Below are 17,545 nucleotides of genomic sequence, written 5' to 3'. Positions count from 1 at the left end.
CACACACACACACACACACACACACACACACACACACACACACACAGAGGAAGAGAGAGAGACTCTGCATGCTAAGCAGAGATAGAGGCCATGACAGAAACTTACTACATGAATAATTCATCACTGCTGTATACTGAATCACACAGCAGGTCATATAAGCCCCAAACGATGTTACATTTGAAGCAGGTATTGATTTTCCACCTCTTGAATTGATGGACCAAACACTCGAACTAATGAGCTAAAGCCATCAAACAGAAACATATCACATACCTTTACTGTCAACACTCACTGAAGATGATGGGAGATGAAGACATCACTTCCTGTCAAAATTCATCTGCCATTTGATTCAAAGTCATTTCGAGTAGAAGATGTCAAGAGATGGTCAGAAAAAGAAAATAATGTGAAGAAAGGAAAAAGACTAAGTATGAGCAAAGGAAGCAAAGCACTTACTGAAATCTGGACACAATCCATTAAAAGCATTTTAACCTCCTAAGACCTGAGCTCTATTCTTTGCTATATAGGCTGATTGGGACCTGAGAAAAATTATGTCCACATATGAGGACATTAGTTTTAAATTTCGATTAATGAGTGGCAGTATAATATCCTCATATGTAGTCACCAGGCCCTTGTTGAGAAAAAGTTAGTATTGTGGTCTAGAGAACCCAAAATGGGAGGTTCACATATGTGGACGCCAGGTCCTAGGAGGTTAAGAGGTGAAGCACAGTGCATGTGCAAAATCATTGTATGGTTTATTGCTGTCATGCAGCACACCACAATATATATTTTTTCCATTTTCCTCCTTTCCTTTGCAGAGGAGGTTTCACCAACAAACGCAGCTACTGGAAGACTGAAATTTCAGCAAAAATGGAGTTTATATGGAGGTCATGAAGAGCAAATCACAACAAGAGATGGGAAAACACAACAACAAATCAAAAAACACAACGGCAAATAGAGAATCACAACGGCAAATAGGAATAATAAAAGCGTTTTGATTAGGGTTAGGTAAAGTGGTTTTGTTTAAATATAAATAAACATATTGTGTCTCAGTTCCTAAACCATTACAAAGTGCTGTGAGTGCCAAAACATCGCCATTAAAAAGTGTCATTTCTGTCATGAAAACAACAGAAAATTCTTGTGATTGTACAGGAATCACAACGTTACATTTCTACACTATTTCATAAACTAAATCTCCTTCCGACTGTCATGAAAAAATGGACAATTCACGTCAATGTACGTTAAATGAATAGACTACATTACTTGTACCTGGATGCGAACTGACATGAGACTGGGTTGGTTTTTATTATTTTCTGCTGTTTTATGAATTGTTAATGTGTTTTGTGATATGCCATTGTAATTCCCTATAGTTGTGACGGCCACTGTAGGTTTATGAGTTATTCGCTTTCATTATCTTTTATTTTACACTTACACAAAGAATCATAGTTTTTTGGGAGATTCACTGACAAAGAGAGGATCGTTCGTCTGTGTGTGTGTGTGTGTGTGTGTGTGTGTGTGTGTCTGTGTCAGAGCACCACAGACAAACATCACAGCTGTGCAAGTCTCTCAATTCAATTAGCTGTAGTAGCTCATGCAAATGCAATCAATATTGTGGACACATTCACGCACACACACTCTTTTTTTCACACATACAAGCACTCTCACCAGGACAGAAAAAGCAGCTGAGCAGCAAGTGACTATCAAATTAGTGAAAATCCCTGTCACCCTTACTTCTCTGTTTTCATGTTAGTGGTCAAACCTGCATGCCAAGGTGAAATTAAGTCCAATCCGTGACACAGGCCATAAACACTGTCTCAGATGAGTTTAATTAATGCACGCCTGTCCTTCAGGACAGTTGTCAGTGCAACCTGAGGTCTGCTTCTAATAAGCTGACTGTTGCCTGGATGTGAGGTGTGTGCTTGTGACTGGGAGGTCGGCAGTAAACGCTTACTCTTCTCCCCCTCGGTCAGTAGCAAAATGCCCTCCAGACAAAAACTGAAAACAAATGTCATGATTAGATGTAACATCCAGGCCATTGTAGAAAGTTAATGTTCTCTTAAGCAAAAATGAGTAACATACTAATTGCAATTTTAGCATTTTTTTTGTCCAATGCAGAAAGGGAATACATGTGCACTCTTGAGCCACTTTACCCCTGCATGGCTGCTCTGAGGAAAAGGCAGTGGGCAGCTTCTTGGAACAAGAGGGGTCTTTCATAATATATAACCATAATGTACAACGAGATATATTAATAGTTTGTGCAAAACGGTTGTATAACTCACTATCTGAATCTCAGCTGTGATAGAGGTTGGAGAAACTTCATATCATGGTCAACCATTATTAGTATGTGAAATTCTGCAGCATGGGAAGCCTCTGGAGTGCTGCACAGCAGGCAGCTTCACTCCCTCTCTCACAGCAGAAACGCACACTGTCCACAACCAGAGCAGTGGGAGTGCGCAGCGCATCCAGCGTGTCACACTGGTTAAGTACCTCCTCTGACCAGTACAACCCAAACCTCTCCTCTTCCATAAATCCCCCCGCACGGGGCACAATGTCTCCAAACACCTGGATGGATTTCGTGGAAGCCGTTGTTCCTTTTACGCTCCTTCTTAGCATGTCTCTTGGTGGGAACAAGATGTCCTGGATGTATTTTCTCCGGAGATTGTAAAGTGGAAGGGAAGCGCAGCTCGCCCGAAACCATGTGGAGAGCGGCTACGTCCCTCAGTGGGAGCACCTGAGACAGAAAGCGACTGTCAGAGGATCAACCATTGTTTGCACTTTCGTGGAGAGAAAAGGATCCTTCGATGAGGAAACAAAGAGAGAAGAGATGGTAGAGAAGTAAGTGCGAAAACAACTAGTTGAAATCCAACACGAGAATGATGCAAAGATGACCTGTTATGCATGACTTGTATAAACCTGCTGTTCACAGGGTAGAAAAAATGACATGTGAACTTATGTCCTAAGATACTTTTACTGTAGCTTTTATTGTAAATGTGCCATACGGTGTATTTTAGCACGTATGTAATGCACAGTTATGTAATTATGTAACATTAAATGAACAAAACCCATAAAAAAATAATTTCTATGTTAAGGGTTTATTTCTCATGGTTTCAGCTTATTATTGAGGGACAGAGCCTGTCCATAAGTTGTTTACTATAAAATACTGGCTATCTGGACCTCATGGGATGATTATGTAATTGCGTCTACTGTAGCAAGCAGATTGTTTAATTTTTTATGAGCTTCCATTCAGACGTTGTGTTCATTTATATTGTGGGACCCCAAAGCACAAAAAATAAATAAATAAATAAAATGAAACCACCTGCAGCGTGCTCCACCGTTGTACATAGTAGAATTATGTCACAGATAATCCCAGCCTAAGCATGTCTTTATTTTCATAACACTGAAAATACAAATTTAACAAATACTATTTTATGAAGGAGCCTGAATCCAGGAAGAAGTCACGATTCCCATTATTAGACCAAACTAAGAGATGAAAATACATGTATTCAAGTCCTGAAATGACTGTATGAATGTTAATGTTGTTAAATTATAGGTGGTATGGCGCTTCTGCACACAGTGCATTGAACGCTCTGTGAATAAAAATTGCCCTAGACCCGCTGCAGGTCAGCAAATGTTGTGGGGAGGCGCTGTTCCACTGGTTTATTATCAAGGAAAGAAATAAGAGTATCAAGAGAGAAACTGTAACGACACAGGAGCTGGTACATTAAGTTCCCATGTGTCAAATATTTATGAGTACATGATTGAAAACCTGTAATTCAATGGCAAAAAAAGGAGGAGGATATAATAAAGGCTGTTATTGAGAATATTCTGAAATAGTGCTCAGTGATTGATTTGTCCTGGATGAGTTTAATATAAATGACTCATAACAGTAGTAACTATTCTCTAATAGCTTTTGATGATGAAGCTTAAAGTAAAATTCAGTGCTTACCCTCCTTTCTTCAGATGGTTATTGCCTCACAATATATTACATTTTTCTCTTATATAGATCTGAAAAAGTTAGTGGATTAATTGATTGGTTGTTTTGTTTTTACGTTTATTTTTAACATCTGAACTGTTTTTGGACAAACAAGACTGACCATCATCTCGTGCTGTGAGAAACTGTGATGAGCATTTTTCTCCCTGTCAGTCAGTAGACCAGTTAATTGATTAATCCAGGAAATATTTATCAAAATAAACGATAATGAAAATGATTGTTAATTGCAACCGTAATCGTAAATTGTATGAACCCTATGGTATATGTTGTGGCCTTTTATGTCTGCGGTTGGGCCAACAAACGATAAATAGATAGATAGATAGATAGATAGATAGATATTGATCCAAATTAATCAGTTCCTTCCTCACAGTGGCAGCACCTGACCTTCTTGACCCCAAGTCTGCCGCCCACAACTCCAAACCTCGCCTGTCCTTCTCGGCAAAACCGGTGGTGCTGAACGTTCCAGAGGATGAGTGCGACACCCGGACAACTGTCATGAGGTGGAAAACAGTATCAGCCATCTTTTTCTTGGTGGTGCTTTACCTAATTATTGGGGCAACGGTGTTCAGAGCGCTGGAGCAGGCTCACGAGAGCTCCCAGAAAACGGCCATTCTTGAAGAAAAAGTGAAGTTCTTGGTCATGCACGCCTGCGTAAACTCCTCTGAGCTGGAGGATCTGGTAAAGGTAGGTGAAGGCATCAATGTCATAAATAATTCAAATCTTTTCTCTTCTGCAGGTGAAGACTGTTGAAATGCACAAAAAATATTTTGCACTTTGAGTACAGGTATTCTACAAATGGTGGTTTTAAGACAGTATTCTACACAAAAGGAAAATATACAATGAAGTTAATATTGACATTTCAACAGCTTTACAGTATCTCTGAACCTTGTGAACACATTGACTGGGAGTAAACACTGCCAGACCTTTAACCTGAAGATATTTTTTCAGCCAGTCTAACAACCAAAGAACTAGTTTGTTTATACACATTTATTATGTGGTACCTGGAGGCGGTTTTATATCAAACATAGTCCATATTTCACTTACCATGGTTTTACATCCATCAATCTGCTGGATTACGAGACACTGCACTTGGTTCCAACCAACAGGTTTGTTTTTTAAAGCATGAGCAACATGGTTCTATGATGAATAAAATACTTATTTTAACCCAAACCACCATCTTTCCCTGAAACTAACCATGTTGTTTTTGTGCCTAAGCCTAACCAAACCTCAACCATAGTGTTGTCACATCACAAAACTGATTCATTTTCTAACTGTGGTTTGTTTTGGAAGGTACAGATAAATGATATAATGAAATATTATAGGAAACCATGAAAGGAATACTGAAGTGCAGATTTTATTTTCTAAAGGCGGTGCTATGTACATGTCGAACATTTTTAAATTGCTTTACTTACCATTTAATATAGACTTACTGTAGCCAAATAATGCCCTGTGCAGTTGTATTGGAGAAAAAAAAGAAAAGCAAAGAAATAAAATCATAAATAAAAGATGAATAATTAATTACTGGGACTCAGTATAGGCAAATAATAAAAAAAAAATAGGATGAAGTAAAAAAACAAAACAAAAAATGAAGTTTGACTGTGCAGTTTTTCAACAAGAAATCTTAATAACAGCCACTTCATACAGGGGCTCTGGTTTAAGGGCCCAATGAGTAAACAATAAAGAAGACTCAATGAAATTCATTCACTCAACATTCATTTAACTAAAATAAATATGCACTACCAGTATCAGTAGGCTACTGAGTGAGCAGTCTTCTAATAAAAGACATCTACTGATTCCACAACTCTTCCTTTATGGATTAGTGGATCTCATCAGAAACCAAACTTGTCAGGGTTGATCAAAAGCATTTCCTCTTGGGGAATCTAGCAGTCATATCAGACTTGTAGATGATGATTACTCCTCTATTGTGAGCTGAGCTGAAAGGTCTTAAAATCCCGGGGGAAACTGATTCGTCTACATAACTTTGGCCCAGGAGCTGATCCATTTCCCTGATTCTGTTGTAGCACCAGAGGGGCCTCCAAATGCCAAAACATCCACCAATCTCACTGTTAGGTAGAAGCAGTGTAATAAATTAAATGAATAATGAAGATAAAAATGCTTATTTTTCACACTGTATTTAAGTTGAACATTTTGATTATATACTAAGACTACAGTTAGTGTTGCCACTTTTGTGAGTGTGAGCATTTAAATAAACCCATAGAATAAACTGAACGACCACATCTCTAAAACTGTTGCACAACGCAACACAATGAAAAAGCTGTTGTTAGTCACTATAGCTCAACATGAGTGAGTGAGACTGTCAGTGTAGTGTCTCTGGCTTTCAGTTTGTATGATAGGTACAGGAAGCCGAAGTCTAGTATATGCACATTAACCTGTATCCTGAATTAATTGTAAATATTGTGAGTATAATTGGATATCTCCGTCTATATATTGTCCTCAGATCAGTCATGCTGAATGGAAGTGCGAGGTGTTATTACCAGTGTTTCATTCGTTTGATGTTTGGGATGTAGTGCCTTGTCGGTCTGGTTAGATTTTCAGTTTCAGTTTGAGTCGAATATGAATTGAAAAGGTGGCTCTGTGAGTTTCTCAATGATTGTGATTTGATTACAGCTGATGCCTTAGTGAAAGCTCTTTTTCCTTTGGTATTTTAGGAACTGTTGTCCACTGCGTTGGCATCCAGTGAAATGTATATTTCATGTAGGTTCTGAACATATTCGAACTGACCCAGGCTGACAAGGATTTATTAGACAAGGATTTATTATTGAACAATGTTCAGTGCCCAACTATGTAAATGAGCCTGTTTTTGATTAAGAGGGGCTGATCACAGATGGCAGTTACGTGGCTTTGAGATGCAGAGTTAATGTTCAAAGATGGTGATAATGCTTTCTGTGCTGAGATTATTATCTTTCAGATTGACTGTTAGATAATGATCTCTTGTCAACAACAAAGCTGCTTTCTTGTAAAGAAAGCCAAACAATAGCAAATGATACTTTAGGCGTGTGGTATTATTCAGCATGTGCAAATGCTGCTCATCATTCACTTCATTTATGTCATTATTATTATCACAATTTTTTTTTTTGGTTTCCCTAGGCAGCCCATTTGTTGGCATTGCACAGTCACCATAAACGTTACTGTTGCTTTTGCTGGTGCTGCAAACCTTTGACATGTTAGAGATTAATTAGGCTGGACGCAGCAGGAATAATGAAAGCAGCAAACAGTAGGAGCAGCTGAGTCTTCATTTCAGAAAGAATAATGCTCTTTGTTCACTGCACCAGTTTTTTAGCAACACTAGCAACGTGGCACCAGGGTTGATAATGTGTGTTCACCACTTTCGCCCCAACTGACATATCAAGAATTATTGGATGGATTGTCACGAACTGTTGTACAGATAGCTATGGTCGCTTTGGTGATCTGCTCAGATCAAACACTTCACTTATCCAGGGAAATATCACTACATCTGCAAGATACTAATACAAGATCAACTTCAGTTGTACTATTACCCTTTTTTTCCCCCATTTCATTACTGGCTGAACTCACATGTTTTGTTATCACAGAGCGACACTGTGCCCTAACTCTAACCCTGTGCGACAAAATGAACAAACCCGCAATTTTTAAACAGTCAAGCAAGCTCACTGTAGCCTGTTACATTTCTGTTAGTTATTGTACTATACTTTTAGTATTGCAACCCGCAAAACGATGCTGTGGTCAATTGAGGTTGTTTCTATGTTTAGTATCCTTTCGATATCCTCCATTGTTGCATTGAAGATGAAAGGATCCACCTGTTGGATCCTTCGTTGTCCAGGAAAAGAAGGCTGCATTTGCAAATGGGACAGACTAGTCGTGATGCTGGATGCGGCCCCTGAATTGGGACACAGCTATAGTAAACATTATGCCTGAATGTTAACATTGTTGTCTGTGCCAAAGTAGAGTCTCACAGAGCTGGTAAAAAGGTGGAGGGTAAAAAAAAAAAAAAAAAAATCTATAAACAATCAATTTGCAACAACCCCAATGGATGTTTTAATAAGGAAATTAAGTGCTGTGAAACTGATGGGCGAAAGTGTAGTATGCCCTTCAGTATGAGCCAAAGGATGCCACTTCCAGGTCTTTCAGTTTCAGCCAAAAGTTAATTGATGGAAAACCATCCTCTGTCCTCAAAAATGTCTTTCGGCTAGTTGAACATTTGTTTTCAGGCAAAGTCTGACTCTTTCTGTCACTGACCTTTCTGCTTAATCAGTCTGTGCTCATTACAGTTTACAAAAACAAACAGGTTACACAGGGTAATCTCCGTCCTGGACCGCATAAAACAAACTGCAGAATGAACAGAATTAATTACTGGCTCAACTGTTTCAGCTTAGGAAAACTAAGCAATTTGCCTGTGGGAGGCATTTAATGTATCAACCTAACAATGTTATGCAATTTCAACAGAACAATCCTAAACAAAAAGAAAAAAAAAATCTTGCTGACTTTGTGGTTCTGCTCGACAACAGTTCAATCAAATGGTTGTTTAGCAGCCTTTCAAACAACTACTTCTCCTCTGATGATTTATTGATACGCAGCTTCAACACAGGTGTCCCCCACTCACTTTTACTTAATTATGTATGCACACACACGTCGACCTTTGTAGGCTCCTACTGATCAAAAGCCAGTCTGCAGAGGATTGAGGAGAGATGTGCTCTCAAAGGGAGTAATTAAAAAAAAGTGAGTGATGTCAAAAAGCTCAGACGATTCAATCTCTATTGGCTGTTTGGCTCAGCTTGGAGACAGCCAGTGTGGTCTTCACATTATCCTGTCTTATTTTCCCTGGCCATAGTTAGTTAGCATACAACTGAGTACCAAAACAGTGAATTAATGTGGCCGCTTTGGCTGGGAAACAAAGGAGGCTGACTGAGCCAAGCCCATCTGATTGTGTGGTTTGATTTATGATGTTTAGAGGCACAGTGGATACGTTTTCAGAATATATCTTTGAACCCTCTCTTTTGTTGTATTTGGAAATGATTATGGATGAAACTGATGAAAACTGGGGGGAGCACAAGCGCAGACATACTGGAAGGTAGGTGCAGTGAAGGAACTTAAATGGACAAATTCTGGCTTATAGACAGAGGGGGTGAACAAACTGGCAGGTAAAGACAACAGGTTACTACACACAGGGAGCAGGCACGTTGGTAAAACACAAAGAAAAGAGATGCAGGAAATCTGACCAGGAGCTGCTGGAACTGACTGCTTTAAGTACTGGCTTAGAAAATGAGGAAACTGGGGACAGGTGTGTGAGTGGGGAGGGAAGCTCAGGTGATTGAGAACAGGAGACAGGTGAAAAGGTGGCAGTCAGGTGACTGGGCTCATTCACTCAATGACTCATTCACTCCTCCCTAGACACTATACAGGGAGTTCAATGTAGAGAACTCATTGGTAAAATGAAAAAACACTTTCGGACACTACTCGGCACCGTTTTTCTGTCTTTCAGCATGAGCGCGATGCATGATGGTATATATTGCTTGGTTAGTGACCATCAGTTGTACACTACTTTTCCACATTTGGACAGCATTAGAAAATAGCGAACTCCCTATATAGTGGACTACATAGGGAGTAGTGAGTGATTTCAGACACAGTCTTGGATATGGAGGCCAAAATAAACAGGGCAGAGACAGGAATAGTAAGAGTAGGGACGGTTGGTCCAGAGACATGAATGAGAGCACCAGACAAATCATGACAAAAACACTGAACTATTGATGACTTCACCTTTCTACATAATGTTTACTGTGTCTATTTCCTGTATTATATATTATTTATACATTATTTCCTGGATTGGCACTGAACACTTGCAAGCTGTGAGTGAGTTTGAAATCATCCAGCATGAACGTAATTCCCAGGATACTGGACTGGGTAGTTGAGAACATATCTTTTTTTCTTTTGTAATATAAGTGAAGTCTTTGTGTATATCAGCTTGTATGGATAAGCAACACTCGTAAGCCTCGGATTACAACGTAACAATATTCATCAGCCCGTATCCCTCCACCTTCTGACCTGTCATGTCATGTTAACAGTGTTGTTACATTAGTGCCCGTTCCCTCCATTTCCAATCCATTATTCACCCACTTCACGTCTAACACCCTCGGTCTTTACTGCCTTATCACAGGCACCAGTCGTAGGTTAATGAAAGCTCTCTCAGTTTGCGCTAAGAATGATGGATCGTAACAGACAACACCCTGACATTGCAGTGACCTAAACTCTGTGTGTGTGTGTGTGTGTGTGGAAAAAGCTGACAGTGCTAGTTCAGGAGTGTGAGCAGTGATTTACGCTCTACATCAATGTATTATTAATACTCTGTTCCAGGAGGTTTTTTGATATTGACTCCAAATAATGGAGATCATCAAGAGGAACTACTCCTTCACTAGTACAAGTCTTTCATTTATTAAAGTGTACCACAAAGAATCATCTTATCTCAAGTGGGAAAAATGGAAATAAAAGCTTCAGTCCAGTAAAGTATTCGTGTGCATGTCGTTCTGAGGTCTCAAAGCTTTTCTCTCTCATTTGTCTCAGTAATGATTCCGTATCTTGAGAAGCCACTTGGACCAAGAAACATTTTCTGTTACTGCAGTGAACTGGACTGTGTTAGCCACAGTCAAGTTTTAAAATAAAAAAAACAGCATTCAGAGGCACTTATCATATACTTGTTTTGCTAGCTTTCAGTTGCACATGCAATTGACATAGGATTACCACTCGAAATTCCCAGCAATTTCTGAAACAGTTGGTCCTTGTTTTCAGGCACAGGTTGACAAAAGCAGGCTTCTCCTTTGCAGCAAGCGACCACCAGGTTTGTCAGCTGTAATGATGATTGTCGCTTGTAGGTTTTAGCAGCTGTATAGCTAACTAATTAAGATAAATTTAGCACCATGAATTGGTTGAAACAGACCCCAGCTGAAGAGTCCTAAAAATGTACTCGATGCAAGAGCGTAGGTTTGCATATGGACGGTAGGAACATGTCCCTACCAATATTTTGGCAGGACAGAATTGTCTACCAATATTTGATGTTTGGAGTGAAGTCGACTCGACTCTAGGCATGGGCACAGTATCGTTATTTTTTTTGGCCGATAATCGATAAAATACATTAATTTTAAACTTATGCAGCTGCTCTCCCTGGTATGTAGTTTCCACCATGTGAGCTGGAGAAATGTCCCGCCCACAGCACCATCTGATTGGTTAGACGTCACGAGTAATAACCTAACTGCTGAAGGCTGCTGTGTACACGGACGAGGGTCGCTCCGGTTTACTAGCAGAGCTGTGTGTCGAAGGTAAGAGAACAGATATTACTGAAGATGTAATAAACATCACAATCCTCTACACTGAAGTTACAACAACACCACACTCTGATGAACAAGTTCATCTTTTGGTTCAAGCCACACCGAGCAAGAGAGAGGGAGAAAAGCTATCGCTAACTGCTAAGCTAACGCAACTAGCATCTGAACAACCGTTGAATTAGTGAAAGTCGCTAAGAGAAGCAGAGCTCTGGGTGCTGGAGTAAGTCAGTTAAAATATCTTTGAGTGAACGTGTTAAGTTACATTTTAAGGGGAGAGGTAAAACATGTTACATGGTTATGATAGTATATGATAAAACTATTAAAGAGCATCTTTAGGATGCCAGGTGAATCATTGCACAGGTGAGGACAACACTGAAATCAACCAATTAATTCCAATCAGGCAGCCAGTGCATACAACTGACAATTACTAATATACACTCAGTTGGCAATTTATTAGCAACATCCAGCTAAAGCTGACTTGGTCTAATACAACAGTCCTGCAGTAAATCTTCCTTCATGAAGATTATAATGTTCCATTTTTATTAGAGTAGTTTTAGACTCTATGAAAATTTTTGAGGAATTATTTAGCATGTTAGCTCATTATAATATATTAGTCCTAAGTCTTTGATGTAATATTGTATAGTTTTATTTGAATATAAATACATTTCTGAATGTAAATTCAGATTTTGTATGTTAATAAACCATTTGGTTGACAGCATTAAAAGGTTGTCTTTGTTTTGGAGGGGTGGCAGGGTCGTTGCATCCCTACCAATGTTGAGACCAAACCTACGCCCTTGACTTGATGGCTTCATATATGTTGTCATGTTAAAAGACTGAGGATAGTGACACATCCCATGCAAAAAATAAGTCAATTTCAAAGAGTCTATTTTCACTTTACTGAATTGATAAGGCTTGCAGGATGAGGACTGGTCAGTGTTTTTGGTAAACACAACTCCATCTCTGGTTACATTGCTGGAGTGTAAACTTCCTCAAGTCTAATCAAAAGTTGGCCTCAACTCTGATATAGACGCATTCAGGAGCAGCTTCCACACAGCACAGTGGACATGCTAGTCTTTTTTAAAAAGCTTGCTAGTTTTATTACATAACCTGCAACCCCACAAACTACCATAGGTTAGTTGGTTAACGATGTGCTCCTTAGCTTTTAAAGTAATGCTTATTTACTACTATAGGTTTGTAAGCTAGTTAGCTGGGCATGCTTATATTAGAGCAGATTAACACACTGTTTATGACAAAAAAAAACCCAAAAAACAGTTGACACACTCAAAACTTTTTTAAATATTAAGTATCTTTGTAATTTTTATTTTGCAAACCCCTTGAACATATGGAGACACCTAAAGCTAAACAGGATCTGCTGTGACAAGCTATGGTAGCTATGCTTGGATTGGACAGTTGCTGTTTAGGGGCCGGAGTTTATAGAACAGTTAATTTAGTCAGGAGATCATTATAGTGTGAGATCATAAAACCTGTATTAGATACTAGAGTACAAACACACAATAGGATCTATGCACATTTTCCAGTGTGTGGCTGTGAGCCTCGCAGCTCCTCATGTTTGTTCAGATGACTGTGGGTGTGAGAAGCCGTGCACTGGTGTGCTTTCCCTCCAGCTGGTGGCTTCACTTCTCTCTTGCGTGCTGTCATGAGAGCACAGCCCCTGAGTGGGAAAACATGTTGCTGTTCTGTTTCCCGTGCAGCCGTCTGGTGTCAGAAGGGCTTGTCACACTCAAAGCTGCAAAGCTGATGCGGATAGACTCATGTCGCACCTAGTGCTCTCCCACACACTCACACTCAGTCAGTCACCTGTGCAATACTCATCACCATCATACAGAACCAGCTAGTTTCACATCTTACACATAGTCAGACTTCCCCTCTGTGGCCAGAAGAAGCTAGTTTATTTCTTCTTTTTTGATAATGATTTGGTGGATCAGCAGGATGCTTAGAAGTTATTACAGCCCATCTACCTTCAATGAAAGGAGAAATCCATATCTCTGGTTTTTCATACTAGCCTCATAGATAAGCTCTGCTTGGATACTGTCAACATGAAGCTGCTTCAGGCAAACTCTTATTGTCACATCGTCACAGACCTGCAGGTAAAGCAAACACGTGTAGAAGACACTGGTAGGGTTTGCTGTATGAGTGATTTTTATGAGTTTGTTTCTTTTGTGTAAAAAACTCTCACTATTACTATTAAAACAAAAGTCTAAAGCCCAGCACATAAATGTCTTCTGATGGTCTCCACAGCAGTCAATGAGGATAATAGTGGAAAAATTAGTCTATTGGAGAACTTATCTTGCCTGTTGGGGTATAAATGAGTGAGTCATTTAACCTTTAACATTAAGGCAGCAACATGTGAAAGACGCATACTCTCCCCTGTAGTGAGTAGTGTGAGGGATTTCAAATAATTACAGTACAGTTGCTAATATCAGAAGCGCTCCATTACTTTGACATTCGGTGTAAAAAGTCATGTTTTCAATGAGTAAGGTGATTACTATTTTCAAGTGACTGGCCCAACACTACATATTGGAAAATTACAGGTTAACTACAAATCAACTCTGGGCTGTCGGCTTCCTAAGTGTTGTTTCTCTTCTGCTAACAAGTCATGCACTCTGCTGTTTTGTGTCCTTTGAACTGAATGAAAGACAAATTACATTTAATTTGTTTCTGAATATAATTTATGAAAACTCAGTGGGTCATAATATGAATTTCTGCATTAGAAAGCGCTGTGTGATTTGATGAACATTGTTTTACACTCTGTAGATGACAACAGTGTGGGTGTGGCTAAACTGACCATGTCCAACGACTGACCAATCTATTTTTAGTTTATGGGCTAAAATGAGGATCTTTAAGATTTTGAGCCTGTGAATGAAGTTTACTAATGAATGTGAATGTGCAGATGTAAACACTCTGTGATTACATGTTATTTATATTTATAATTACCTGAGCATTAAAGGACTTGACGGCTTTTGCTGTTTTGTGAAAAGTACATGTTTGTAAAATTTCTGATTCATTTCATAGAGGTGACAGAAGCTCCTCATTGGTCTCACTGCTATTAATTGGTTTTGGTTGGATGTTTGTTGTGGCTGTCACCTATTCCCCAAGAAACCTGATGCACACCACTAATTTTCTTATGTTCCTCATACCACTCTCCCTGTGAGAGACAGTGGGAGTGTGTGTTCTAACTTCTCTGTCTTTTTTTCTTTCTTTTTTTTCACTTTCCGCTCCAGCAAGTGGTTTCAGCAGTCCGAGCAGGTGTAAATCCATCAGGAAATTCATCCTATCAGACAAGCCTCTGGGACCTCAGTTCCTCCTTTTTCTTTGCTGGAACTGTTATCACCACCATTGGTAAGAACAGTTATTTATTACTCCTAAGCAACTCAATTCTCAACCTTTTCTCTTTGTAGACTCCTCTGACAATACTTGTTGCATGCAATGACTTGAAGGCATTTATTTTTTAAAGTTGAGAAATGTTGGAAAGAGTCAAAGCACAGTTCATTTATCATCGTTCTGCATTCACAAAGCTGGCAGGGCCAAAGTGCAATTGTGGAGACCATTTTGGCATGAAATAGCACTTACATAGCAAAATGACACACACGAAAACCATCAGCTTTTCCAGATTGTGCTTCATTGCAAAAGGATTGCACTTAAACTAATGCAAAAATTATTTGGCCAGTTGCACCCCAAGTTTCTTTTGCACTTGCCCCCACTCTGCAACAAAACAAATGCAGATGTTCTGCAAACAAACGTTGTTTTCTGCTAAGAGAAATGAATGCCATACAAAATATCTAGATTTGTAAGCTGGTATACCAGGGTCCAAGTACCCGACCCAACAGAACCAAAGGCGCAGAGGTAATTTAATGTTTGTTTGAACACTTTGGCAGGCTATTGCCCCAGCCTTGAGTGTTTCTCAATGAAGTGATGCAGCACTTTGATGTGTTTTCTTTTAAAACTGATTAACTGAACAAGAACTGTCACTTGAGGAGCTTAAAGGGATCTGACACTACACAAGAAGAATATGATTTTTAAGGCCCTTTAATGCTCTTTTGCTCTTAGTTACTGTGCTGTATAATCAAAGAGCTGTCATCCGTCTCAGCCTGTGGCACTTTCATGCACACACTAACACACTTCCCCTTTCCATCATCTTCTTTACACCATAGCTCTCTGTGTCACCTCCAGCTGCAAGAGCTTACTAATCAGGAAAAAGGAACAGCTCTCACACACACACACAGAGCTAGTCTGACAGCTCATCTGGCCCCTCCTATCGGACATTTGACAGATCAGTGCGTCTGTTCAGTAGGCTGCCGGGCTCCATTTCACAGCTCTAGGATCCTGCCAGAGCTCACCCTCCAATTAGAATATGTAGTGCCCCGCTTTGTAATAATATTAATTTGCTCTCTGGTTGGAAAATGAGTGTGCTTGTATTTCAGATTATCAGATCTTACATCTTGCTAAGACCATTTTAAAAACATTTCTAGATCTTGCTGCACTGCACCAACCTTGAGCTTGTATCTCTGCTCACCAAAAACTGCAAGAATTAATTGGCAACAGCACACATAAGCTACACACACACACAATCAACCAGTCTTATCTGGCTCGTCCAAGCAAACCTTTCCATTTCAGCTTGTGTGTTTGGTGAGCTGTTGGGCTCCATTTCACGTCTCCAGGATCCTGTCAGATCTCATTCCCTGCGTGCAAGAAGTTGATTTTTTTCCTCTGGTTGGAACATATTTCTGCTTTTGTATAAGACTCAAGAAATCATGAGTGGGCAGAGTGTAAAAGCTGCACGGTGGGTTTTCCCTTCACCCACCTGAGAGCGAGTATGTTGACTCTCTGTTACTCTCTCAGGTGCGGCTGCGGTGATTTACAGAAATTGACCTTGCTCTTGATGCAAAGCAGATTTACTGATGTTTGACTTGTACATGTAGCGGTGTTTTCTCATGAAATGAGCCGTGTCGGTTTGCTTACTGAGGCAGAGAAAAAGGAGAGCTCTATGGCTTTACTTTTGCTTGATATACATCGATTTGTTCTGTTTGCTTTTGTGGAAAAAAAAATCAAACATCAAAAAAAGGTTTTTCCTGCAGAAATCTCACTCCCAGATGTTTTGTGTGTATTACTTGATGCTTGTTAGTATAAACAGCATATAATTGCTATGCTGTCTGTCGGCAATCATCATAATTTTATCTGATTGGCACTAAATATTTTGTGGTTATTGCTGCTGTGCAAACAAATCAAATTTCAGAGAAGCGACTCCTAAAGCCTTTGTTCAAATTCTTTTTTATTTCTGCAGAGACGTCAGACAATACAGTTTGTTTATGCTTGTTATCCCCCCCCCCCCCCCCCACACACACACACTTATTTTCATCTATATACTTTATCCAGAAAATGAACTGAAAAAACTGCTGTTGCTGCTCCTTCCTCCTTCCTCCCTTCTCCTGGGAGTAGAAGAGGTGCATGAATGATTGATCTCACAGCATTTCTCCCCACGGGATTCCTTAGTTAAGTCTCAGCTGATGTTATATTCCTGCTGAAGTTCACATTCCCTCTGGTGTATAGATCAAAACAGATCTCAAATGAATCATCATTTATGTAAAAGATAAAATCATTATAAATCATTTTTACACCCTTGTCCCCCTTGGACTCTTTTGTAAAGTTATTTCCAGTGGAGCACAAGTGTCCTGAGTTTTATTTGAACATTTAATGTGAAGTACTGTACCATGAAAAATGTCTTTACTCTTTATTCTTGAATCTGAATGTGAAATCCACTGTGACCAACATCCAAATGTGTCTAATTATAAGGAGTGTAGTTCTGGTGATAACAATGAGAAAATGTTTTTCCTATCAGGGTTAGGGTTAGTACTTTAGTACTGCGCAAAACTCACCATGACAGGGTCTGAGTGCAAATGAAACCAAGAAACAACCACTCTGCCTTTAAGAGAAGCTAATGAGGTCACTCAGGTCAATGTTGTGCCAATTTTTCTCTCCTAGCATCACTTAATGAGTTTAGAAGGAAGTCATTAAGCTTCTATTGACTGCTGTAGTTGCATTCATTCCTTCAAGAGATAGTACAAACGGACGCGATACTGCCTGTCAAATGGGCTTTTTTCTTTGTTTGGTTGGTTGGTTGTTTTTCACTTCAATGCATTAGCTCAGTATGAAGTGGACATCTTAAGGTTCATGTATTATTTATGCAGGAAATGTTGTAGTCAAGTGAGAAACGAATGAATGAATTATT

General features: G+C 39.4%; 1 protein-coding gene across 2 annotated transcripts in view; it reads left to right on the top strand.

Moving 5' to 3' along the window:
- The first annotated feature begins 2,331 nt into the window (after positions 1–2,331).
- The window catches only part of LOC130160672 (potassium channel subfamily K member 2-like), a 31,792-nt gene continuing 16,578 nt past the window's right edge, over positions 2,332–17,545 (top strand). Inside the window, exons 1-3 of one of the 2 annotated variants that reach the window (XM_056363325.1) lie at positions 2,332–2,829; positions 4,356–4,669; positions 14,541–14,658. In XM_056363325.1, coding sequence (XP_056219300.1) covers position 2,829; positions 4,356–4,669; positions 14,541–14,658 — 433 coding nt within the window. In that variant the 5' untranslated portion in view covers positions 2,332–2,828. The remainder of the gene's footprint in view (positions 2,830–4,355; positions 4,670–14,540; positions 14,659–17,545) is intronic. The other variant, XM_056363324.1, reaches the window with a different exon arrangement.

This window comes from Seriola aureovittata, chromosome 19 (assembly GCF_021018895.1).
Source record: "Seriola aureovittata isolate HTS-2021-v1 ecotype China chromosome 19, ASM2101889v1, whole genome shotgun sequence".
Taxonomy (NCBI): domain Eukaryota; kingdom Metazoa; phylum Chordata; class Actinopteri; order Carangiformes; family Carangidae; genus Seriola; species Seriola aureovittata.
The sequence above is the reverse complement of the archived record's forward strand: the minus strand, read 5'-3'. Positions and strand labels throughout refer to the sequence as shown.